The sequence below is a fragment of the Oryx dammah genome, unplaced genomic scaffold (assembly GCF_014754425.2).
Source record: "Oryx dammah isolate SB20612 unplaced genomic scaffold, SCBI_Odam_1.1 HiC_scaffold_27, whole genome shotgun sequence".
Taxonomy (NCBI): Eukaryota; Metazoa; Chordata; class Mammalia; order Artiodactyla; family Bovidae; genus Oryx; species Oryx dammah.
In genome coordinates, this window is record NW_024070211.1 from 46,762,022 (window position 1) to 46,789,735 (window position 27,714).

Consider the following 27,714-nt stretch of genomic DNA (forward strand, 5'->3'; position numbering starts at 1 on the left):
TGCCGAGCAGCAGAGGAGGCGCTCACTTCCGCGTCGGGCCAGGCGGCGTCCGGCGGCGGCGGCGCCCACGGCCAGGCGGGCCGCAGGTCAGTCGGGGGTGCCGCCTACCCTGCCTCTCCCATCCGGAGGAGCGGGGCTTTGGGTGGGCCTCAGGCCCGGGAGGCGGCGCGGCGCCCTGATGAAGGCCCGGGCTGCAGACTCGGCTTCCAGCAGATTCGGGATCCCCGGAGTGCGGGGAGACCCCGGCGGGGCTTTGTGGTGTCCCAGCCCCTCCCCTTTCGTCCAGCGTCATGGGAGGAGCTCGAGGCCCTTGAGCAGCGTTTCTCAAAGTAGGGTCCGCTAGCGAACTCCTGACCCACTTCATACTTTCTGAACCGGAGTCTCTATCGTGGTCGGGGAATCTGCATTTTCAGCAAGCCTCCCTGATGGTTTTGATGCAGGTGGTCACAGGCCTGCACTCTGGGAATGCTTTCTTAGAGGACTGGGCACTTCCGACTCCCTCCGACCCAGCAGGGAGCCCAAGTGGGTCCGTTTGAGGATGGGGCCCTATGACTGGCCTGGAAGTGGTAGTCCTCTGTCTTAGGGGTTCCCTTGAATCCTTGCGCTCAGGGTGCTGCTGTGTTACTGTTGCCATCAGCAGGAGTCTTCAGATGGACAGATGTTTGGTGAGTGACGTGCCCGGGTCAGGAGCCTTAGTGAGAGTGCTGAAGGAGGCTGTGTGGCGTGCGGCTGGAAGAACTTGGAGTTGGTCCAGCTGTCCTGGATTGGGCTGACTTCACCATTTATAGCAGGGCGCGCATTCTTATATCTTTCTCCAGTGTCCTCACCTGGGGAAGGCAATGGCAACCCACTCCAGTACTCTTGCCTGGAAACTCCCCTGGGCGGAGGAGCCTGGTACGCTACAGTGCACGGGGTCGCGGAGAGACCGACAGGACTGAGCGACTTCACTTTCATGCATTGGAGAAGGAAATGGCGACCCACTCCAGTATTCTTGCCTGGCGAATCTCAGGGACCGGGGAGCCTTGTGGGCTGCTGTCTATGTGGTCGCACAGAGTCGGACACGACAAGTGACTTAGCAGCAGCAGCAGTGTCCTTACCTGTCAGTAGGGACAGGAACGCCTACTGGGTAGTAAGACTTTTCTGTGAATTAGGTAAAATCAGTCCAATGACTCCTACAGTGGCTGGCATAAAGCACTCAGTAAATGGAAATTGTTAAGGGTGACGCTAAGGGTTAGATGTCATCACCTACTCCATGGACATGAGCTTGAACAAACTCTGGGAATTAGTGAAAGACAGGGAAACCTGGCATGCTGCCTGGAGTCAGTAAGGTCTCAGAGTAGGACACAACTTAGCAACTGAAGAACAACAAAGGTGATGCAATTTATAGTCCCCCAAGCCAGAGATTTAGTCAAGTGGAATAGTATGTGGAGAGGGGTACAGAGTATATCTGGACAACAAAGATTCTAACTGGGGTTGCTTGGGAAGTTCATGTAACCAATGAGGTTTGCCTGCAGATTTGAAGAATAGAGAGGATTCCAGGGAGCTGATAACAGGGACAGCGTGAACCAGTTCCACCCCAGGCCTCAGAAGTGGTTCTTTCACATGGTTTGTTGCTGGGCTGCTGCTTGGACTTATAGGCAGTGTAGGAAGTCACACTGAAAAATGGATTTTGAAGGCTGGACTGTTGGCCCATAATAGTTTCTGTCTACTGATTATGTTTCACACACATGGTATTCCTCAGACTCTAATGGTCTCCTTCTCTTATTTCATTGGAAGTTGGCTAAATTGGAGCATCTAGGAAAAGATCATAGTTGATGGCATAGCTGAATGGCCATGGATGCCATTGAGCCTCTTGGCAGCCATTTTACACTTGCTATGAAAGGTCCAGATACATTGGGAGTGCCTTTTTCATCATGGTATTGTTTTAGGTTCCATAGAAACACTGCGGTCACCTGTGGTTCACCTGTCTCCAGAATGGATTAGGAAATAAAATCTATAAAATGTCCCCAAAGCTTCAGCTATTTTGGAGGGAAGAAGCCAGATGATTTACAGATATCATTTTGTTCCTCTAGACCAGTTTGTGTTTTGGTATACATGGAATTCTAACCTTAGTTGACAAATTATATTTGCTTAATTTAAGAATTATCATTACCATTGTTAGTAATGTCTGCTCTTAGGTTTCCTTAAATCTCTGGAGCCAATATAACGTCTTTCAGTATATACCTTCTGGTAAATTTTTATATCATTATAGATGCTATTTATCATTTATTGAGTACTTACTTGGAGCCAGAGACTGTTCTACATACTTTTAAAATTTTCTGTCAGTCATTCCTGTGATAGTCCTTTAAGGGAAGCTTCATCCTTACCTCCAGTTTAGACATGGGGAAACAGGCAAAGGAGGACTGATGTTTGCCTAAGGTCCCAGGACAGCAAGTAGTAGCGTCTAGTAGCCTGATTCCATGCTACATGCTCATAACCTCTGCAAGTCTACATTGCTCCCTAAGACTTATTATAGTCTAAAAAGATGTGTGAATACAGGAGATCATAATCACACCTCACCTATGCTCTAAATGTAACAGGCAATGCATTAGGTATCTCGTTTAATTCTTTAAGCAGTCATCTCAACACCTCGATTTGGTTATAATAGTTTATTATCATTTACATACTTGGGGACAGAGTTTTCCAGCTTCTCAGAATATCTGAGACGTCTTTTCTGTTACATAAAATCCTTCAATTCGATATTGCCAGTGCTGAGGAATTTGTTTAAAATCACATTTGACTGTATACTTTTTATTCTATTTCATGTATTATTGGAAATGTCAATGGTGATTGTCCTTTGCTTTTACAGAGGGGGACTGAGACCACATTGTTTTGCAGTTTCTGAAAGTATTTCAAGGCAAAACTTTGGGTGTTGGAGAGAGCAATGGAAGGTCACAAGGCAGAAGAAGAGATGTTAGATATTCTTCGACTGAACGTGGGTGGCTGTATTTACACAGCCAGGCGGGAGTCCTTGTGCCGCTTTAAGGATTCAATGCTGGCATCCATGTTCAGTGGTCGTTTCCCTTTAAAAACAGATGAATCAGGTAAATACCTCAAGTCTATAAGCATGATCGTGAATATTCATTAAAATAGGAGTCTAGTTTAAATTCCCTTTAATTTTTCTAATTACAACAGGATGTATTAGCTCAGTATGCTGATTACTAAGATCATTAGGACTGTATGGAGTTTCATTAAGTACCTGGAGAAATTAAATACCAGTTTCTAGAATATGTGATGCTGTTGCTAAAAGTTGACAAAAAAGTGAATGTATATAAAGGTCAAAAAGTGAAACTGTCCAACTCTTTGCAACCCCATGGACTGTAGCCCACCAGGCTCCCCTGTCCATGAGATTTCCCAGGCAAGAGTATTGGAGTGGGTATCCATTCCCCTCGTCAGGGGATCTTCCAAATCCAGGGATTGAACTCAGGGTCTCCTGAATTGCAGGCAGATTCTTTACCATCTGAGCCATCAGGGAAGCCCATATACAGTCCAACCATGGATCTGATTTGGGGGATTAATTATATTTAGAAAGGTATTACATTTATGCAACTCAGTGGGTCTTTGTATTGAGCTTGATTCAAATATATTAGCTTCTGTATGTGTTCTTCAAGTTAAAAATTGTGTTTCTTGGAGAAAGCAGCTGGCTTCATAGCTAAGGGCAGGCACTGTCAATGTAGAATTAGTGTTAAATTCACTCCTAGTCCAGCTGCAGAGCCCTGTGTGGGCTGACGTGTGTGTCACAGAAAACGTCAGTGCAGTGATACTATCAGTCAACCATGGGAGAGGACTGAAAATTGGTGTTTCAGAAGAAACTGTAAAACGCAAGGATTAGGGTCCTAGTGCTGCTCTTTGCTTCAAGTGTTTTGGGGTACACTGAACCTACTGCTGGTTGTAAAAAAAACTTCAGCAATGCAAGTAGGGCTTTTTGTACATCCTAGGGATTCTGGGGCTCAGAGCACCCACTCTTGCTTCTGTGTCAGATTGAGGAGTTCTGAGCCTGAAGGGCTGTTAGTATCCCTGGGTCTTGTTTGCCAGATGAATGGCAGTTGAAAGAATGGAAAACTCACTGATGTGTGGTGCCCAGGACTTGATGTCCATCTGGACAGAAAGGCTGTGGTGAAAAAGTGGTCAGCGGGAAGTGAGTGTTTCCTCTGCCGCAAAGTTTATACCTTCTTAATCCTTTTATTCTAAACTAATCAAGGGAGAAAAGGAATTATTGAATAACCTCATGGTGGTGGTTTAGTCACTAAGTTGTATCTGACTATGACCTCATGGACTGTAGCCTGTCAGGCTCCTCTGTCCATACAGAAGTTTTTTTTTTTTTTTAATTCTGCTGAATTGTCTAAGAAAAGCCCTTTTTCATAAAGTAGTACCCACATAGCATTTCTCTTTTAAAGTTTAGTACAAAAGGACAAGCCTAGTAAGTCCAAACATATGATGTGTCCAGGTCTTGGAACCATGGGTTTATATGTCAGTGACACTACAAGTTGATTTGTACGATCACTGACATACGAATGCCAGATGTAGTAATGAGCACTCACATACCCTCATTAGGGAAGAACTCCATACACCTCTCCTGGGCCAGCCAGGAGAACTTAGAATTCTAGAACTTAGAATTTTACCAGCAGTCTGAGGCTTCCATGGTCTTTGTGGTGGCCAGCGGTGGGAATGTGGTCATTGTATCCAAAATTCTTGATGGAGCACAGAATACATTTTCCTATGTAGTAGGTGTGAATACAGAGGATCCCCAAATTTGACTAAATCTACTTGAACACATGATATTAACTTTCTTATGAGAAAGAAACATTTCTACTTGTAGAGGTCTGCAGTCTAATTTTAGTTTGACATGTAGAAACTTTATCATGGTTATTTGTATCTATGCAATAATTTTTGAACTGAATGTTTTCTAGGAGCTTGTGTTATTGACCGTGATGGACATCTATTTAAATACCTTTTGGATTATCTTCATGGAGAAGTTCACATTCCCACAGAGGAGCAAACTCGGGTTGCTCTGCAGGAAGAAGCTGATTACTTTGGCATCCCTTATCCATACAGTCTGTCTGACCACTTGGCCAATGAAATGGAGACATATTCTTTAAGGTCAAATATAGAACTTAAAAAGGTCTTGGCATTTTCTTAAGCTTTAAAATACATATATGAATATATAATATTCATTTATTATTCACAAAGCAGTGTATGTTATTTTGCATAGCCTGTGTTGTAACATAAGCCAAAATAAGACAGTTTTACATCTTACAATTTTTGAAGTTGTCTTTCTTAATTACCAATATTCATTTTTAGGCCAAAATTCTATTTTAAGAAAGTATATTACAAAGTCACGTAAAGGTTTCTGGAGTTTTTATTCCTTGTTGAAAATTTACCACTTTTTGATGGCTTTTTATTTTTAAAAATAAAACTCTTCTACTCTTGAAGTGTTCCTTAAATTAAGAACAGCACTGTAGTATGTAAAGATATAGTGGTAATAATTTCTTTCCCAAAATGATATTTTGAAAAGATAGATATGTTAGTTGCTTAGTCATGTCCAACTTTGTGACCTCATGGACTGTAGCCCACCAAGCTCCTCTGTCCATAGAATTCTCCAGGCGAGAATCCTGGAGTGGATTGCCATTTCCTCCTCCAGGGGATCTTCCTGACCCCAGGATTGAACTCATGTCTCCAGCATTGCAGGCAGATTCTTTACCATCTGAGCAACCAGGGAAGCATAATTTTAAAAGGATGGTGATAAATAAATAAAAGATTGTATAAAATCTTTCACCTGATTGAGTGTAGCAGTTGATTATTAAGTTGAAATATGTTTGATTAGTTCACCTTGAGATCAGTAAATCTTTTTTTTTAAACTGCTTCTATTTTAAATCACATTTTAAAGGTGTTTACATGACTTGAACAGCTTCATCTTTTTTTCTCACTAATAAGTATCATATTTGTTATTACTTAGCACTTTGGGGCATCTAAGAAAAATATTTTTCCTAAAGAATTGTGCATAGTGAAAACTGGTCTGGATTGGTCTGAATTCTTTTGACTTAGACGTCAGTGTTTAGGAGAGCAAGTTGATGGTATAGTTATTAGTAATGCAGCATGAAGAGAAAGTTGATTTGGTTCCAGATTCCCTTCGGGAATTTGCATGGTTGTATAGATTCTGGTACTGGAGTTATTTATAAATTGAGTTGTTAAACAGTCTCTTGGTACTGTTTGTCGCATCTGCAGAGTGGGGCTAAAAAGAACCTAAGTAGGGTTAGTTGGGGTGGATTAACATTCACCTTTATCATCTTTCATTTCTGATTTGTATGCACAAAGGACAGAGCATGCATACGTTCATTCTATCAGCCAACTCATATTTATTTTTCATAAGACACTGTTCTGGGTACTGTGTGGGACATTCAGTTTTTGCCCTTGAACAGTTTATAGTTGATGATTTTCACTGATGTGCAAGTGAAGAGAAAAGCCAGTTCAGGAATTAGATAGCAATATTAAATGCAACGCACGTTACGGTCCTCTTTTCCTTCTCTGAGTCAGTAAATAGCAAGCATCTCCTTTGTGTGTCAGACCCTTTTCTAGGCACTTGGGATACAAAACCAACGAAACATTATTGCTCACAGCAGTAACGCCATTTCTTCCAGGGAAGGCCTGAGCCACCCCACCGGGTGAAGTCCTCTTGCTCTGTGCCCCTCAGCACCTCGTAGGCTTACCTGGTCGCACTTATTTCACTGTGTGCTGATGACTTATATTTAATGTCTGTCTGCTTCGTCAGCTATAAATTGAGGAGGGCTGGGACCCTGTCTCCAGGACCTCACACACATAGTATTCACACATCACTTAGTATTCAGGTGACTGAATGAATAGGTGGGTAAATGCCAAATGAGTTCAGATAGTAGGCATTTAGTTTCATATATTCATGTCCTTCAGTGTGAAAGACAAGTTGATCTGGTTCATCCGTGATTGGATTTTGAGTTCAGAATAAGCATCCACCATGGGGTTAGTGAATAGAAGGTAAAAGGAAAATTGAGTCAAATGGAAAATTTGGGGGAAAAGAAAGAATTCTAACTTTTAGTGATCATATGAAGATTTTAAAATGATGGTGATAGCGAGTCTAGAGGAGGAGGAAATGAGGCATAATTTCCTAGTGGAAAAGGATTCTCTAGATGAAAAGGTGTTGGATTTTGGGATAGTGAAATGCCCAAGCCCCCTCTACAACACCCCAAATTCAACAAATGTTTTGTTTTTTAAAGGCATAAAAAGTAGATTATATGTTTAGTCTTTTTATTTCCCTCACAACCAAGTGAAATGATAGCTTTACAGGAAAGTAATAGAACAAATTCATTTTTACTTTGCTCCAGAGTTAAATTCAAACTTTATATGTATATATATATTTTGCTTCAGGCTTTAACAGACTTCTGTGATTCGTATGGTTTAGTATGCAATAAACCAACAGTTTGGGTTCTCCACTATCTTAACACATCTGGTGCAAGCTGTGAGAGTAGAATTATTGGTGTATATTCCACAAAAACTGATGGAACAGATGCTATTGATAAGCAGCTGGGAGGAAGAATTCACAGTAAAAGCATTTTTAAAAGGTATGTTCATATTTAAATATGAAAAGGAACAAAATAAAGTCTTGGTCTCTTCTAAGAGGTGTTATTGAGTTTAATATGTGGTTGACTAGGAAAGACCATCAATACTTCTCAATAGACAGAGTGAGTTTCATAGCTGTTGAGATAAGCCTGCTTCATGAAGAGATTGCAATTCTGGCCATTTGTTATCTGTAGAAGCAATAGGCTATCCACCTGGTCTTACAGAGGTTCTCAGCTAGGAATAGTCACCAGAATCCCTTGAAAGGCCTTATACAGAGAGAAAAGAAGGAAGAGAAAAGCCACATGCTTGGGTGTCTCCCCTGGACAACAGTTCATGAGCAGAAGCCTGACCTAGAAGTCAGCAGGCCTGCTGAGTGACCCAGGACTGGCCTGTGTCTTGGTGTCCTGGTTTAAGAAATGCCAAGAGTCATACATGACTGAGTGACTGAACTGAACTGAAAGGCTTTTTTATCCAGTCCCATCCCAACTTGAAAATTCTATACCTTGAGCATGTTAAATTCTTAAGGGTTATTCTGTTAATGTTTTCCTTGTAATCTTATTTATACTGGTCAATTCACCTAGCAATTTTTTTTTTTAATTCTCTGGGAGGTTGGATTGGGTCATGTATTAGTGACTAATGCATGACCACATGAGCTTGCTTTTTAGACAATTAATATATCATCATTTTCTGAATTCTTTACAGACAGATGTTTGTATATAAGTACATGGCATAGTGTTAGAAAAGTTTTAGTCAAAGTTGAACCTTTTCTAACTTTGCTGGAGTTAGGTGATTTTTTAGAAAACTTATTTTAAAGATTTATTAGTTTGTCTACACAGTTTATATTGTGGAGTTAACAAATACTTTGCCACAGTAAAAAGAGGTAAAATGTAGATTAGTATGTAAGTTTAGTATATTATAATAATATAGCATGTCATATATATGCTTAAGGATCACAGAAGAACAACTACTCAGTACCGACATATTTTTTTCCTTAATTAACAAGCACTTATTAAGTATCTTATTTGCTGTATACATATACATACATTCATACTTAGGTAGTATATTTTCATTACCTTTTGTAATATTTCTAGGGAGGCGGGAAATAATGTTCAGTACATTTGGAGCTACTATTCAGTAGCAGAATTGAAGAAAATGATGGATGCCTTTGATGCCTGGGAAGGAAAAGGTACAGTACAATTTTTCTATTTCAAGGCGGAAGGTAGACTTTTCCTTAATAAGACAAAGCAAGGTCATATACTGCATTGCTGTTTTAGAGAATGTAATTTTTGGTGTGGGTCCAGGTATTTGTCACCTCATAGTAACATTGAGGCAGTTTACTTAAAAAATTTTAAAACTCATGCATTGCTGGATATTGTTAATAATTTATAGTTCAGTAACCTAAAATATTCTTTTGTTAGTTATGCTTATTTAATTCAATTTAAAAAGATTTCCTGTAACACCTTTTGGATACCTAGCATTGTCCTAGGAAGTATACATCTGGATTAAGCATAAAATGTATAATCAAAAGGAGAGAGAGAGAGAGAAAATGAAAATAATGCTGGGAAGATAGCTAAAGAGCCCTTAGAAAATAAAATATTCTTTAAATGCACACTTTGAAATTTGACCATTTTTACCAAGCTGCTAATGTGGGTTGATAATAATACTCCTACTTGATATGCAGTGTGATATGTAGTTTACACTTAGTATCTGTTAGTCCTAAAACTTTGTGCTGTTTACCATTTGTTAATGAGGAAAAGAAGTCTCAGAGAGGCATACCACTTGTTAAAGATGGCAGAGAGTTAACTGTTCTATGCTTAAATACTTTTTTTCTTATTTAACATGTATTAACACTTCAGTATTCTTGCCTTGAGAACCCCGTGAACAGTATGAAAAGGCAAAATGATAGGATACTGAAAGAGGAACTCTCCAGGTTGGTAGGTGCCCAATATGCTACTGGAGATCAGTGGAGAAATAACTCCAGAAAGAATGAAGGGATGGAGCCAAGCAAAAACAATACCCAGCAGTGGATGTGACTGGTGATAGAAGCAAGATCCAATGCTGTAAAGAGCAATATTGCATAGGAACCTGGAATGTCAGGTCCATGAATCAAAGCAAATTGGAAGTGGTCCAACAGGAGATGGCAAGAGTGAACATTGACATTCTAGGAATCAGTGAACTAAAATGGACTGGAATGGGTGAATTTAACTCAGATGACCATTATATCTACTACTGTGGGCAGGAATCCCTTAGAAGAAATGGAGTAGCCATCATGGTCAACAAGAGAGTCTGAAATGCAGTACTTGAATGCAATCTCAAAAATGACGGAATAATCTCTGTTCGTTTCTAAAGCAAACCATTCAATATCATGGTAATCCAAGCCTATGCCCCAACCAGTAACGCTGAAGAAGCTGAAGTTGAACGGTTCTATGAATACCTACAAGACCTTTTAGAACTGACACCCAAAAAAGATGTCCTTTTCATTATAGGGGACTGGAATGCAAAAGTAGGAGATCAAGAAACACCTGGAGTAACAGCAAATTTGGCCTTGGAGTATGGAATGAAGCAGGGCAAAGGCTAATAGAGTTTTGCCAAGAGAACACAGTGGTCATAGCAAACACCCTCTTCCAACAACACAAGAGAAGAGTCTACACATGGACATCACCAGATGGTCAATACCAAAATCAGATTGATTATATTCTTTGCAGCCAAAGATGGAGAAGCTCTGTACAGTCAGCAAAAACAAGACCAGGTGCTGACTGTGGCTCAGATCGTGAACTCCTTATTGCCAAATTCAGACTTAAATTGAAGAAAGAAGGGAAAACCACTAGACCATTCAGGTATGACCTAAATAAAATCCCTTATGATTATATAGTGGAAGTGAGAAATAGATTTAAGGGACTAGATCTGATAGACAGAGTGCCTGATGAACTATGGACAGGTTCATGACATTGTACTAGAGATAGGGATCAAGACCATCCCCATGGAAAAGAAATGCAAAAAAAGCAAAGTGGCTGCTGGGGAGCCCTTACAAATAGCTGTGAAAAGAAGAGAAGTGAAAAGCAAAGGAGAAAAGGAAAGATATACCCATCTGAATGCAGAGTTCCAAAGAATAGCAAGGAGAGATAAGAAAGCCTTCCTCAGCGATCAGTGCAAAGAAATAGAGGAAAGCAACAGAATGGGAAAGACTAGAGATCTCTTCAAGATAATGAGAGATACCAAGGGAACATTTCATGCAAAGATGGGCTCGATAAAGGACAGAAATGGTATGGACCTAACAGAAGCAGAAGATATTAAGAAGAGGTGGCAAGAATACACAGAAGAACTGTACAAAAAAGATCTTCATGACCCAGATAATCACGATGGTGTGATCACTTACCTAGAGCCAGACATCCTGGAATGTGAAGTCAACTGGGCCTTAGAAAGGATCACTGCGAACAAAGCTAGTGGAGGTAATGGCATTCCAGTTGAGCTATTTCAAATCCTGAAAGATGATGCTGTGAAAGTGCTGCACTCAATATGCCAGCAAATTTGGAAGACTCAGCAGTACCCACAGGACTGGAAAAGGTCAGTTTTCATTCCAATCCCAAAGAAAGGCAATGCCAAAGAATGCTCAAACTACCACACAATTGCACTCATCTCACATGCTAGTAAAGTGATGCCCAAAATTCTCCAAGCCAGGCTTCAGCAATACGTGAACCGTGAACTTCCAGATGTTCAAGGTGGTTTTAGAAAAGGCAGAGGAACCAGAGATCAAATTGCCAATATCTGCTGGATCATGGAAAAAGAGAGTTCCAGAAAAACATCTATTTCTGCTTTATTGACTATGCCAAAGGCTTTGACTGTGTGGACCACAATAAACTGTGGAAAATTCTGAGAAGAGATGGGAATACCAGACCACCTGACCTGCCTCTTGAGAAATCTGTATGCAGGTCAGGAAGCAACAGTTAGAACTGGACATGGAACAACAGACTAGTTCCAAATAGGAAAAGGAGTACATCAAGGCTGTATATTGTCACCCTGCTAATTTAACTTCTATGCAGAGTACATCATGAGAAACGCCAGGCTGGAAGAAGCACAAGCTGGAATCCAGATTGCCGGGAGAAATATCAATAACCTCAGATATGCAGATGACACCACCCTTATGGCAGAAAGTGAAGAGGAACTAAAAAGCCTCTTGAGGAAAGTGAAAGAGGAGAGTGAAAAAGTTGATTTAAAGTCAACATTCAGAAAACTCAGATCATGGCATCTGGTCCCATGACTTCATGGAAATAGATGGGGAAACAGTGGAAACAATGTCAGACTTTATCTTTAGGGGCTCCAAAATCACTGCAGATGGTGATCACAGCCATGAAATTGAAAGACGCTTACTCCTTGGAAGGAAAGTTATGACCAACCTAGATAGTATATTGAAAAGCAGAGATATTACTTGGTCAACAAAGGTCTGTCTAGTCAAGGCTATGGTTTTTCCAGTGGTCATGTGTGGATGTGAGAGTTGGACTGTGAAGAAAGCTGAGCACAGAAGAATTGATGCTTTTGAGCTGTGGTGTTGGAGAAGACTCTTGAGAGTCCCTTGGACCTCAAGGAGATCCAACCAGTCCATCCTAAAGCAGATCAGTCCTGGGTGTTCATTGGAAGGACTGATGCTGAAGTTGAAATTCCAGTACTTTGGTCACCTCATGCGAAGAATTGACCCTTTGGAAAAGACCCTGATGCTGGGAAGGATTGGGGGCTGGAGGAGAAGAGGACGACAGAGGAGGAAATGGCTGGATGGCATCACCGACTCGATGGACATGAGTTTGAGTGAACTCCAGGAGTTGGTGATGAACAGGGAGGCCTGGCGTGCTGTGATTCATGGGCTCGCAAAGAGTTGGACACGACTGAGCGACTGAACTGAACTGAACTGAACATGTATTGGTATCTGTTAGGTGCAAGCACTATAATAAATCCTAAAATATCCAAAGAGAAATAAGACACATCTTAGTCCTCAAATGATCTTAAAAGCTGGTAGAGACGACATTGCAAGTCACATAAGATTGAATAGAGAACGGAAGAGCCTTTTAAAAACTCTTCATCAGCTGTTCCTCTTTCAGGCAGGGTGCTGGTCCCAATCCTTTTTTCCTCAGTCCCCCGCCAACCCCCACTTTTCCTCCTTTTTCTTTTCATATCATACCCCTGAAACAGATAGGATGAAGTGTAATGAACAAAGTGCTATTCTCTCTAAGCTTATTTACTTGAGACTTAATTGACTTTGAGGCACTTGGGCTTAAGTTGAGGAACACCCGCCCTGGTGTTCTCAGTCTCCTTTTGTGCCCCTGGACTGCCAGGCTGCCCAGGAAGCTTTGGGAGGGCCTGGCTGGGATTCCTTCTCCAGTGACTCAGGAAGCTGGGATCTCTGACTCTAAAGAAAGCATGTATGTGTGACTGACTTTAACTTTTTAGAAAGCATGTTATAAAGTATTATTGTTTTCTTACAAAAGTTCTGGGAGGCCTGTGGAAAGCCATAATACAGGAAACAGAAATGAGAGAAAGAACTATTGAAAGAAAGAAGATGAAAGTGAAAAAAGTGTGCAAGTGTTAGCTGCTCAGTTGTGTCTGACTCTTTGCGACCCCATGGACTGCAGCCCTCCAGGCTCCTCTGTCCATGGAATTCTCCAGGCAAGAATACTGGAGTGGATTGCCAGTCCCTTCTCCAGGGTATCTTCCTGACCTAGAAATTGAACCCAGGTCTCCTGCATTGCAGGCTGATTCTTACTGTCTGAGTCACCAGGGAAACCTTAAGAAAGCTTTAAATACCAATAAAGAAGGATAGGTTATTTGAGAAACATGCTTGGGAGAAGAACATAACTTTAACCTCACAGCATTTATCAAAATACTACCAGGTAAATTTATGAATGAAAAATGAAACTTTTATAAACTATAGTTAAGATATAAGCAAATAACTGATTTCTTAATTGGAAAAGAAATTATAAGCTTAAAATGAAACATAAAGACAAAGATAAATTTGCTTATACAATATTTAATGTATTAACTTTAAAGCATAAAACATTATAAATAAAATTTTAAAACTAATTTAAAAACTTGCATGAAAGTGTTACCTTAAGCAAAGATTATCCTTACAATAAATAGAGTTTATTTAAATTGACTAGAAAATCAGTTCAACCCTATTAAAAATAAAGGTATAAGATTCATGACCATAAAATTCCCAGAAAAGGAAATAAATGTGTCAGAGGTTCAAACTCATTATTAATGAAATATGCATTAAATGAGAACTATTTTTATATACCAGATTAGTAAAGATTTCATACGTTCTTGGCAGGAGTAAAATTAATATTACTTTTTTGGAAATAATTTATCAGTATATATCAATAGCATCGATATTATTCATATCTTTTGACTCAGTAATTCTACTTCCAGAAATCTACCTTATAGACATAATCAAATGCAGAAAAAGGCTTATGTTCAGGTTTGGGAATGCATGTACACCCGTGGTGGATTCATGTCAATGTATGGCAAAACTAATACAGAATTGTAAAGTAAAAAAAATAAAAATAAAAAAATAAAAAATAAAATAAAAAAAATAAAAAAATAAATCCAAGGGGGGGGGGGAAAAGAAAAAGGCTTATGAACAGAGATGTTCAACTAGGCATTATTCACAATAGGGAAAAAGTAAAAACAATGTAAATGTCTATAATACAGGGCTAAATACATATTGGCACATCCACAGGATATAGATGGGATATAGCTATTTGAATTACCTTGAGTAACTTTTTACATTGATGAGTGCCTATGATTAAGAAATGGTCAAAAGTAGGAAACAAAATTAAATATAATGTTTTCAATTATGTGCATATCACATGAATAGAAAAAAGACTCGAATGACACATCAAAATGTCATGAGCCATGACTCCTAATCCCTTAATTAGAAGTGATTTTTATTTTTTATATATACTTTTATATATTTTCCAAGTTTTATACAATGCACATGAATTATATAGAAAAAAATAAAGTTTTAAAAACAGTTTGCTGTATATCCATATAATGGAGTTCTACTCAGAAATAAAAAGAAATGACTGTTGATACATATCTCAACACGGATGAATCTTCAAAGCATCACGCTAAAGAAGCCAGACACAAAAGACTGCATACATCGTGTATGATTCCGTTTATGTGACCCTCTGACAAAGGCAAAACTAAGGAATGGAGGGCAGGGCATTGACTATAGAAGGGCACAAGGCAACTTTTGAGGGTGATAGAAATGTTGTATATCTTGATTGTGGCCATAGTTACATGACTGTACACACTTGTCAAAACTCAGAGTACTTAAAAACAGTAAATTTTATTTTATGTAAGTTATATTTCAATAAACCTGACTTAGAGGTGAAAACTTACTGGATGAGATTTAGGAATGTTTTTGTGGTGTTTAAGTAGGTTTGGGAGTATGATCAAGCAGTTCTAGAAAGTTGCCTTAAAATGAGGTCCACAGACTTTGAGTATTGGACATGATATATATAATAATTTATGGGCTCACCTTGGTAAGTTGGTTGTTATTACTGGACCTTTAATGATTAAAAAGAAAACGCCAAATTCTTTCTTGGGATTTAAAGATTACTTTTGTTTTTAATGCCAAGCCATTTTTATTCAGCATCATTCTTTAAACTTTTTCTAATGTGTCTATGTATAATTTTTATGGTTCTTTTTTTAAAAAATTGAGGTGAAATTCACATAAGAATTAAAGTACACATTTCAGTGACATTTGCTACACTAACAGTGTGTGTAACCAGCACCTCTGTTTAGTTCTAAAACATTTCCTTCACCCTAAATGGAAACCCAGTACCCATTAAGCAGTTCCTCTACGTTCTCCTCTCCCCTCAGCCCCTGGCAACTACCAGTCTGCTTTCTATCTCAATGGATTTGCATATTCTGGATTTTTATATAAATTGAATCCTATAATATATGACCTTTTGTGTCTGGCTTCTTTCACTTAGATAATGTTTTTAAGTTTCATAAGAATACATTTTCAGCTTTCAATTAGAAATGTATCAAACTGTTACCTATAGAATAAACAACAAGGTCCTATTGTCCTGAATCCTGTGATAAACATAATGGAAAAGAATATGAAAAATAATATATACATATATATGTATAACTGAATCACTGTTGTACAGCAGAAATTAACACAGCATTTTAAATCAAGTATACGTCAATAAAATAAATTTTAAAAAGAAACAGCAGATTTAAAAATTAAGTGAACTTGACTGGAATCTTGGCTTACCATATTAACTCAGATTATTCTTTTTTTTTTAAAGTCGTATTTATTTACTTTTGGCTGTGCTCTGCTCATTGCCGCGTGTGGGCTCTCTCTAGCTGTGGTGAGCAGGCTTCTCATTGTGGTGTCTTCCCTTGTTGCGGAGCACAGGCTCCAGGCACGTGGGCTTTAGTTTGTGGCATGAGGACTCTAGGGTGCTGGCTTAGTAGTTGTGGATCACAGGCTTAGTTGCTCCCTGGCATGTGGGATCTCCCCAGACCAGGGATTGAACCTGTGTTTCCTGCACTGGCTGGTGTATTCTTAACCACTAGACCACCAGGGAAGCCCCTCAGAGTATTCTTGTTTGAACAGGTGCCTATAAAGTATTGACACCTCCTGTTCATATAGTGGTTGCCTTTTATAAAGTGGTTCACAAAATTTATCTGAATTGATAACTACCCCACAGCAACCTAGTGAGGTAGAGAGGGCAAGTGTTAGAACCCCCAGTGTCCAGTCTTCACGTTACTACCGACACTGTGACTTACGATAAAGGTACCGAACATCTCTTGAGTGCTAAGTCTGTGCCAGGCCTTGTTCTGGGCACTTTGCTTTTATTTTCTCATTTAAGGTTTGAATTCTCATCATCATTTCACAGATGAGGAAATTTGGACACAGAAAAGTTGTTAACTTTCCCAAGGTGTTATGATTAGCGAATGATAGAAATGAGATCCAGACCCAGGCAGTCTTGGCTCCAGAACCTGTGGCCTTAACCAGCATACACTCAGTTGCCCAGGTTTATATAATGACCTGCTGATTATCAGTGGCAGAGCTGGGCTGGCAGCTCTTCGTAGACCCAGGTCATGAGCTGTGTCCCTGCTGCCCTGGCTCTTCGTGGGACCTTTTCCTGTGTGTACTTTTTGTTAAACAGGAGGCATGAAGTTTAAGGTTTTCCTGGCCAGTTTTATACAAAACAATGTTGCTGAATCTTTGGCAGCGGACAGAGGTTCTCTAAATTGTCTTTTATCTTCCAGGTGTTAGCTACTGGCGGGTGCCTCACGAGCTGATAGAATGCTGGACTCTGGAAGAGCGCCCTTTACTTGGAAGTCTGAGTCACATGGCTCCAATTCGAAAGAGGTTATTTGTTCTCTGTTGATTTATTATTATTAATCTATCACCTTTATTTTTACTGCCTTTATTGGGAGAATAAATAATGGTTCTTAACCTCACTGAGCTTACTAATCACCTTGATAAATATTTTGACTTACCATCAAAATATAAATCTAGATAAATGCAAAGTTACCAGAACTATGTAAAAAGTAGAAGTAATTCTTTAAAACTGAGTTATATAGTTTATTATTATTATTTGGGGGAGAGTCTGATTTTAAAAATACTATTGGACACAGTGGGAATGCTGTGGTATTTTTCCCCACTAAAGTGAAATCTCAGGCTTTATTGGCAATAGTCAAAAAAATGTATTAGACTTAATATTTGAAATTTCCTGTGATCTACTCTGAATTCTTTTCTGTAACCACAAATACTAATAGCATTTTTATTTAGTAGTATTTTCTTATGTTCTATGAAATAATTAGCATTAAATTCACTGCACATCTGTGTCTTTCACTGTGCTTTACATACATTTAAAATTATTTCATTTTCATTGTCTGGGTATTATTCGTGGCTTTCTGATGTTCTAATTTCTTGATCATCTATTTTAGACTTTGTTTCTGTCCTATGAAATTTCAACAAACTGCTTTCTTTTACTCTCTGAATCTTTCACAGAATGCAGAGAATTTTACTTAGTGTTTAGTATTAATCCTATATTATTTAAAAAGATCTTTTTTATTAAGGGTTCTCATTTTATTATCAGTATTTCTTTTTGCCATCTGAACTTACAGCGAGCAGATATCATTTGGGTCTAGAGCAGTGGTTCTCAACCAGAGGCAGTTTTGTTATCCAGGGGATATATTTGGCAATATTTGGAGACACTGTAGGGTGGGGGATGCTGCTGGCATTTAGAGGTTTGCTTCCTAGAAGGCAGAGGGCAGCCCCTCACAACAAAGAATTATTGAACCCCAAATGGCAATAGTGCTAAGGTGGAGAAAGACGGGACTGGAGTCTTCAGTGGAAGATGCATCAAAAATGCGAAGCAAGCGGAAGGGGCTTTATGGAAGCTCTCCTCTGTGTTGGTTGTCTTTCCTCTGGGATTGTATTAAGCATTATTTTTGATTCATGGTCAAAATGGTGATAATGATGACTTAGCAGCACTTGTGAGGTCCCAAAGAACCATTTTTCACCTACAAAATTTCGGTTGTGTTCAGTAGAGTTTAAAGGTCAAATATATTCACAGTTTTCAAATGAGTATGCTGTTACGATTCCATTTCTAAGAATCTGATGTTAAGTACAGCTACTCTAGCTTTCTTTTGTTTTCTTTTGTTACTTTTGGAATATCTTTTCCCATCCCTTCACTTTTAGTCTGTGTGTCCTTACATCTAGAGTGAGTACTTTGTGGGCAGCTTAAGATGGGTGCTATTGTGTGATCTATTCAGCCACCCTATCTCTTTTGATTGGGGAATGCAGTCTGTTTTCATTTAAAGTAATTATTGATAGGTATGTATGTATTTAATTGCTCTGAAGTAGGAATCGGCAACCTGCTCCAGTATTCTTGCCTGGAAAATTCCATGGACAGAGGAGCCTGGCAGGCTACAGTCCATGGGGTCACAAAGAGTCAGACATAACTCAGTCAGACTGAGCACACACGTACTTATTTCCATTTTGTTAATTGCTTTCTGGCCGTTTTTGTAGTTCCTCTCTGTTGTTCTGTTATCTTGCTCTCTTCCTTTATAACTTTGATAACTTTCTTTAGTGGTACAAATCGTACCACTATTTGTACGTATCAATAATTGTACTATCCCATTCCATGTTTTTATGTTTTGATGTCATTTTTATACTGTCTCTTAACTGATTACTTTAATCATAGTTATTTTTATTACTTTTGACTTTTAGCCTTTATATCAGCTTAAAGTGATTAATATACTACCTTTACTACATGTTTACCTTTCCAGTAAGATTTATTCTTTCGTATGTGTTCTTGTTACTAATTAGTACCCTTTCTTTTAAGCTTAAAGAAGTTCCTTTAACCTTTCATGTAAGGCTGGTTTCAGTTCAGTTGTGTCCGACTCTTTGAGACCCCATGGACTGCAGCACGCTAGGCCTCCCTGTCCATCACCAACTCCTGGAGTCTACCCAAACTCATGTCCATTGAGTCAGTGATGCCATCCAACCATCTCATCCTCTGTCGTCCCCTTCTCCTCCTGCCCTCAATCTCCCAGCATCAGGGTCTTTTCAAATGTCAGCTCTTTGCATCAGATGGCCAAAGTATTGGAGTTTAAGCTTCAACATCAGTCCTTCCAGTGAACACCCAGGACTGATCTCCTTCAGGATGGACTGGTTGGATCTCCCTGTAGTCCAAGGGACTCTCAGGAATCTTCTCCAACACCACAGTTCAAAAGAATCAATTCTTCAGCGCTCAGCTTTCTTCATAGTCCACCTCTCACATCCATTCAAGACTACTGGAAAAATCATAGCCTTGACTAGACAGACCTTTGTTAGTCTCTGCTTTTCAAAATGCTGTCTAGGTTGGTCATAACTTTCCTTCCAAGGAGTAAGCGTCTTTTAATTTCATGGCTGCAGTCACCATCTGCAGTGATTTTGGAGCCCAAAAAACAGTCAGCCGCTATTTCCACTGTTTCCCCATCTATTTGCCATGAAGTGATGGGATCGGATGCCATGATCTTAGTTTTCTGAATGTTGAGCTCTAAGCCAACTTTTTCACTCTCTTCTTTCACTTTCATCAAGAAGCTCTTTAGTTCTTCACTTTGTGCCATAAGGGTGGTGTCATCTGCATATCTGAGGTTATTGATATTTCTCCCAGCAATCTTGATTCCAGCTTGTGCTTCATCCAGCTCAGTGTTTCTCATGATGTATATAAGTTAAATAAGCAGGGTGACAATATACAGCCTTGATGTACTCCTTTTCCTATTTGGAACCAGTCTGTTGTTCCATGTCCAGTTCTAACTGTTGCTTCCTGACCTGCGTACAGATTTCTCAAGAGGCTGGTTTAGTGGTGATGAACTGCTTTAGCTTTTGCTTGTTTGGAAAACTATTTCTCCTTCAATTCTTAATAGTTACTTTGCTGGGTAGAGTATTCTTGGTTGGATTTTTTCTTTCTTTTACCACTGTGACTATATTATGCCACTCCCTTCTGGCTTGCAAAATTTCTGCTGAAAAAATCTCTTGATAATCTTATGGGGGTTCCTTTGTATATAACAAGTTATTTTTCTCCTGCTGCTTTTAAGATTTTCTCCTTTAACTTTTGACATTTTAATTATAATGTGTCTTAGTGTAGGTCTCTTTGGCTTACCTTATTTGGAATTCTCTGGGCTTCCTGGATCTGGATGTCTTTCCTTCTTCAGCTATGTAATTTTCAGCTATTATTTATTCAAGCAAGATTTCTTCTCCTTTCTCTCTTCTGCTGCTGCTGCTAAGTCGCTTCAGTCATGTCCAACTCTGTGCGACCCCATAGACGGCAGCCTACCAGGCTCCGCCGTCCCTGGGATTCTCCAGGCAAGAACACTAGAGTGGGTTGCCATTTCCTTCTCCAATGCATGAGAGTGAAAACTGAAAGTGAAGTCACTGAGTCGTGTCCAACTCTCAGCGACCCCATGGACTGCAGCCCACTAGGCTCCTCCATCCATGGGATTTTCCAGGCAAGAGTACTGGAGTGGGGTGCCATTGCCTTCTCCATCTTCTTCTAGGAGCCCTGTAATGTGGATGTTAATTTGATGTTGTCCCATAAGTCCCTTCAGCTATCTTCAATTTTTTCACTCTTTTTCTTTCTGCTAATTGGGTGAATTCCACTGCCCTGCCTTTGAGTTGAGTGATTCTTTCTTCTGCTTCATCTGGCCTGCTGTTGAACCCCTGTAGTATATTTTACAGTTCAGTTATAGTATTCTTCAGCTCTGTGACTTCCTTATATTTTTCATATCTTTGTTGAAGTTTTTCACTGTGTTTGTTCATTCTTCTCCCAGTTCGGTGACCATTTTTATGACCATTATTGAACTCCTTATCAGCCAAATTACTTAATCTATGTTTCATTAATGTCTTTTGGTGAGATTTTATCTTGTTTTCTCATTTGAAACATTTTCCTCAGTTTTTTCATTTTAGTTGATTCTCTGTGTTGATTTCTGTACAATAGATGAAACAATCACCTGTCCACCAATGTTCCCACTTAAGGCTTTTTACAGTGAATGGTAACTCAGTTCAGGAATCTTTGAAGGTTTGTCCAATACTTCTTGAATTCGAAAAGCATCGAACTGTACCGTGGGTTTTACTAGTCTAGCAGTTCCCAGAATGTGTTCTGTAGCATGCTAATTTTACTGGGTGCCAAAGGTTACATTACAGAATGATTGGTAAATGGAGTCAACAAAGCTAAACAGGTGTCTTTACTATGGAATCTTTGTTAACATAGAGTTTAAAACTTCAATAGAATAAAATACACTTAGCATTTCTCAAGTTTTATTTGTGAAACCCATTTTTTCCCTTAATAAATCTTTTGCAGCTGCTTTTCTGGGAAAAACAACTTGGGACACTCCTGGTTACCCTCTGCATTGCATCAGGCTTTGTGAGAACAAGTGTATAATTCTAGTGTACACTTCAGATTTTAACCTATCGTTGGTATTAACATTATGCATGAGTTTAAAAGAGTGTATTTAAATTGAAACAATCTTCTGCAATCTTGCTAATTTATTTATTGACCTTGGGCAATGAGAGATGAGGTAGGTAGGTTATACGGCTAAACCTCTTGACTCAAATTCTTGACAAAAACCTTTTTGTTCACCTTGAAGTTAAACTTTGGAGACATTTTCATTAGCTATTAAACCTCTAAATGCTGACAAGGACCCACTTCTGTATTTACAGGCGACTAATAGTCAATGAAGAGGAAGAAGAAGGTGTGAACTCTAAGACCGGACCTAAGCCAGTCCGATTTTTGGGTCCTTCCACCAGCACCCAAATTAAGGTCAAGAACTCTGCTTCCATCAGGGTGTCTCCAGCCAGTGCCCCCCAACCTTGGCCCCGAGCAACGGCAAACTTGGCTGCAGGAGGAAGGGCAGCGCAGCGCTCTGCCCAGTTGAAAGCACCAACCCCGGTGGGGACCGGGCTCCCTGGGCATCCCCAGGCTGCCCAGGGGACTGGGGCTGCTGAGAACGGGGCCGTGCACCTACCTCCAGCTAAGGTTCTGCTCTCGGACAAGACGACCACCCCGCACCGAGTGATCAAACTGAAACGGACTCCCCTGTGCACCACTGGGTCTTCCCTGCCTGCCTGCACCACACCCAGGCCGACGGGTCCCCCAGAACCGTCCCCTGACGCCCTTAGCCCGCTGGGCACGTGGAACGGGCACGGGCAGGACCAGACCAAGTGATGGAAATGGGGACTCGGGACCGTTTGCCTCTCCAAGCTTCCAACCCCGTTAACACAAACAAGCAGCTCTCTTTCCCCATACTGTCTAGGTGAACACTTACGTTTCTATTTAGGATGATTAGTGTGAAGCAGGAATGGAGGAGGGAGACGGTAAGTGGTTGGGCCTATGTTTACTTCTCATTTTCCCAACGTTTAAATTATTTGTCTAGGGACAGTTTTAATTTCAGGTTTTTTAATGTGTAGGTTTTTTATTTTTTTAATGCTTAATTGGTATTAAGGCAACAAAACAGCTGGGCAAAGTCAAACCTAGGAAGCCTACTTTGTTGCTGAAATAATTATAGATTTTAGGCACTTATTTGATGTTTCTCATTTCAGCAGAGAGATAAAAGTGAAATTGAGCTTAACTCTTCCTGCCGGTGAAATAGAGGGGGTGATTTAGTGCTTCCCTGTGCTACGGTGCCAGATGGGGAAGATTTGAGAGAATATGTAGATTAAGGTGAACCCCCTGCAGGTGACTCTCAGACTCAAGAGGTAACATGAAATGATGGGGAGGGAAAAACAGTAATTTGAGATCACACTTTGACTCTCACTTAATGGAACAGTTTTCTTTCCTAGATTGACTTTTCTTACTCTTTTCCCTTAGCAGATTTATTTTATACATCACAGGAAGATTTCTTGGGTTTAGAATTATATAACATGTTTTTGGACTGAATTGTGAAAGTATTTTATTTTCATTTGGATCGTGAAGTTTTCAAAGTACTTTGAAAAAGAAAAAAAATTCAACTTTTTAACTAAACTTAATATTTTTTTTCCAGAAATGACTATTAAAGAGTTATTCTGATTATACAATATGGTTTTTATGCATAAAATTTCCACATAATTTGAATTTAATATTTTAAAACAGTATTTTGATTAATCTTCTATTTTTTCACGATTCAGTTGTATGTGTTTACACATACATGTTATATTTTGTAGTTGGATCACATATTTCTATCTTTAGTGAGCAGTATGTTTTCACTGTGTTAAAAATAAGTTCATAAAACAGGATACTTCTTACTCAGTGCTTATCATTGTACTTGCATTGGTTTAAAAAACTAAAGTAAATATACTCAAAACATTGCTTTCTATTAAATAAAGCAAAACCTTTCCATAAAAAGTGATATTTTTCTGTAACTGTAGTTATTTTTAAGTCCTGGAGCCCTTTAGTAGTTTAAAAATTTGTTCATTTATATCTGTTTCTGCTCACAAAATTGCTTTCTTGTATAGTTAATGTATGAAGTAGTTAAACCAATTTGGATAGCTATCTGAGTACCATCAGCTTTTAAAAATAAATGGTTTATTTGGGTAGAAAAAGTGAATATTTAAAGATTCATGAATGATAGTCCCCTGGGGAATATATAAAATATGCAGTCACCTTGAAAAACACTAAAATCCAGGTCTTCTGAAAATTAAAGACCAGAGTGAGTTTTAAGTACTTTCATTTAGGATATTATTGGTGTTGCTTGATCTATGACATTTTGAATTGCTGATTCATATAAGAAGATTTTATCGTAATAGATGTGTATTTTATACATAGTAAACATTTGTCTGGAGAGGAAACATTGAAAGTTAATCATGGTTGATTCAGTTGACAGCTGGCCTTTCTTTGCATCAAGTAGTTTAAGGGACATCTATTGAGCAGATTTGGCCTTTACAAGAGGTGCGTTTTTGGAATAACTACTGGGCCATGGCACAGCTAAAGTTGAAAGGTACAAACTTTCCCTTATAAATATCAGGAGTCAAAATGCTCCTGGAACTTGAAAATTACTTTATTTTGGTGTGATTGGGGCGGGGGGGTGGGGGGGGTGGTACGTTCATTTTGCATGAAGAAACATTTTTCCTAACACCAGACTCTGCAAACATACGAGTTGGCAACTCATCATAACCCCTGGCCCTTCCTGGAAAATAAAAAATTTTTTAAATGAAAGAATGCTTTATAAAATAGTAATTCAGTATCATTACTTTAGAGAAGTAGGTTTGTGCAATTGTTGGGTCAAAGGACACAATAGAAATTCTGAATGGGATGAGTTAGGGTATTTAAGTATTGTTCATTATCTTTTTTATAAAAAAGATAGTTAACTATGCCCTTCTAGGTAATCTGTGTTGAAAACTGGTTTGCCCTGATTAAAACTGGTTAGTTATGCGGTGGAAAGCCTAAGGCTGACAGTAGGAATCTACTGAAACAGTTGTTTCATTTGTATTTATAAATACCAAGTTTCTGTTTCAATATTGCCTTATGTTATAGTTTTAAAGTATTTTCATATATTTTATTTCATTGTGTTTATTTTGCTTTTTAGTTTCAGAACAACATAATGAAGGTTAGTCTTTCCTAGTCCTTTAAAGATCAGGAGGATGAAGTTAACATAGTTAAGACTGTACAATAATGACTGCGCTACTCCCAACTCACATTTTAGCTTCATAATCTAATTTTCAGACTGACACAGCATCACTGACCAAAGGAAAAGCTAGATGTAACTGACTTCACATGTCTGTCTTCTAGAGGGACTCTGCCACCTCTCTACTGGCAATGCCTGGTACATAGTAGGCCTCTAGTATGTTGCTGACAGTTAGGGCAACCACTCCACCCCCTCTTCTACCCCAATTATTTTATAAAATGTATCTGGTAGCAGTCTTCATGGGGTGCAGAAACTGATTTCTGACCTTGCAAAATTTATCTTGTCAAACAAAGGAGATGCTTGTGAAAGTCCCTTAATTTGACGATTGTTGTTCATGACCACAGTTACCATTAGTAATGATCATTACAGTTACATAGCTTGTCAAGTTGTTTAAAGTAATTCAGAGATGTGGCTCATGAGACCCCAGAGAGGTCAGACAGATGCTGCCTGACTTCTGAGAAAGGAAAAAAGCAGCCTGGCCCCTCCCCTCCTGCCTTACTGCCCCTGCTAGAATTGCTGATGCAATTTTTCATTCACAGACTGAACCCTATTGCTTCCTTAGCAGGTACTAACATTGAAAAAATTGTTGATTCACTTCGAAGTCTATGGTTAAATACAGTATAATTATTATCAACTATACCTTGATTTCTAAAGAAGGAATTGATATACAAGCATATTTGGCCTTCCCTGAGAAATCGTTCATACAGGAATTTTTATTTAAATAGCATTTTGAATGTGCCTATAGACTTGTGGTAGTAAACTGTGCTGTAAAGGCAAAACTGCTAACCTTTACATGAATGTGAGGTGCCTTGTAAAGGGTTGCCCTATTTATATACTTTCAGTCCCTTTGAATAGCTTTAATCAACATTTGGTAGGATGTTGGTTAGAAACTAAGTAGAAAGTATGAACTTCATAAAATGAAGGGAGAGAGCTTCTGCTATAGCAAGTGAAAAATATTTTTAAATGATTTACATATGTGTATTCCTAAGTTAGCCAGGAACATTTTAATTCTGGAAAATACTGTCATTCTTCCATATGCTGAAACTCTCCCTCGAAAACTGTCAACAAGTTGCTGAATTCCTCAGCCAGTGAAGAGCAGATGAGTGATGCTTGAGGGCGGCAGTTTTCAGTCAGATGAAATCAAATGCAGATTTCAAGCATGTAGTATAGTCAGGAAAGGAAACATCATGAATAACAGAAACAAAAAAGATTGGTTTCCAGCTGTTTTCAGAATTTTATATGCACGAAATTTGGTTGGTGGTGAAGCCTCAAAGGGACCATTTTCACTTACAGTTCTGTCAGCCTCATGAGCTACACATGGTTTACGTTGTTACAGAAAAGCTAATTTTTCTTTGTTCACATGTGTTGCCTCAGACAGCCAATACGCATTTTAGATTTGCTGGCTAGACACTTCCTGATGCAAGCTGTGGCTAAGACAAACAGAATTTTACAGTAACTGTCAATTGGTACCCTGTCCTACTTGTTTATTTAACAGCTTTTCATTTTATAATGTTGCTTCTCATACTTTCCCTTCTTTTACCCTAGAACTTCCATTACCTTAGTAAAATTTTGTTCAGCTACAGGAATAAATTTGAGGGCCTGAAACTTAGAAGTAAAACATTTTAAACAGAGAGCACTTTATGGAAAGAAAAAGGTCATGTATTTGCTGAAGTTGGAAGAAGACGAACATTGCTTCTTTCTGCCAAGAGTTCTTAAAAATGTGGACATTCAACTTCAGTAGCACTTCTTTCAAGAACTTATGCCCTAATTTCTGGGTTTGGAAGATGTGGGAATCCAGCTTCTATGTAGATGACATGAATAGCCCAAAGACATCAGAGAGTGTACACTGAGATTCCAGCTGAGGGCCAGATGGTCTGGATTTGCTAACGTGGGCTGAACCAGGTGGGAACCCAGTGCAGCTGGAGGAACAAGGCAGGACGTCCTTGCTCATCTGCTATTTCTGTTTTCTTTCTCCAGAGCCCTTGGAACCTCCAGATTGGGGTTTTCAGCTGTGACACTTTTGGCCTAGATAACATTTTTGGACTAGACAGTTCTTTATTGAGGACAGCTATACTGTGCACTGTGGGGTACTGAGCAGCACCCTGCCCCAGTTGTGATGATGAAAATGTTCTCAAACTTTTCCAGATGTCTCCTGGGGTTGGAGGGTGGACACAAAATCGATTACCCCAAGTTGAGAACCATTGTAGTAGTTGAATAACTTAACCTGAGCAAAATACTGGTGGCTGCCTCTCCTAATTGGGAGGTGTGGATGAGTAAGGGAACTTTAGAGCTGTCAAACACTGGCAGGAATGGAGCCCTGGGAGTTGAGGGGGAGAATAATAAAGGAAGGCTGTCCCAGGCCTGCCAATTAAAAAATTCGATCCTGTTAGTTCTCACATTTCTGGCTTTAGTATAATATTAGAGACATTTTTGTTTGCTGTTATAACCAAGCAACTATTAATATCTAATAAAAACTAAGATGTATCCTTCTAAGCCCTTTATATGTTAACTTAATTGAATACACCAACCCTATGATGTAGGTGTCTTATTATTTCCATTTTTCAGATGGGGGAAACTGAAGCACAGAAGGGTTTGGTAAACTGCGTTGCCTCTAGCAGGATTCACATGCATGTCACATGCAGGCCTTTCAGCTCTATTCTAGGCCTCTTCTTACAGGAGCTTGACATTGCTTCCAGAAATGAGCTAGATAGGACTTAGTACATCTGTGTGTCTCACAGCTATGATCTATTTATCAGGTACTCTTTTAGTGCTTTCTAAGGGTATGTGGGTGCTGTGCTTAGTTGCTCAGTCGTGTCCAACTCTTTGTGACCCCACGGACTCTAGCCTGCCAGGCTCCTCTGTTCGTGAGGATTCTCCAGGCAAGAATACTGGAGTGGGTAGCCTATCCGTTCTCCAGTGGATCTT

At 39.3% G+C, this 27,714-nt stretch overlaps 1 protein-coding gene across 2 annotated transcripts; it reads left to right on the forward strand.

Annotated features, from left to right (window-relative positions):
* On the forward strand, positions 1–27,282 carry KCTD18 (potassium channel tetramerization domain containing 18). 2 transcript variants are annotated; one of them, XM_040228844.1, is made up of 7 exons: positions 1–86; positions 2,849–3,083; positions 4,950–5,161; positions 7,438–7,631; positions 8,721–8,815; positions 16,906–17,008; positions 21,851–27,282. In XM_040228844.1, exons 2-7 carry the CDS (start codon positions 2,924–2,926, stop codon positions 22,353–22,355), a joined length of 1,269 nt encoding a protein of 422 aa, XP_040084778.1. In that variant the 5' UTR covers positions 1–86; positions 2,849–2,923; the 3' UTR covers positions 22,356–27,282. The 2 variants fall into 2 exon arrangements, with proteins under 2 accessions (XP_040084778.1, XP_040084779.1); XM_040228845.1 differs by lacking the exon at positions 7,438–7,631 and having other exon boundaries at positions 4,950–5,139.
* Positions 27,283–27,714: the final 432 nt, after the last annotated feature.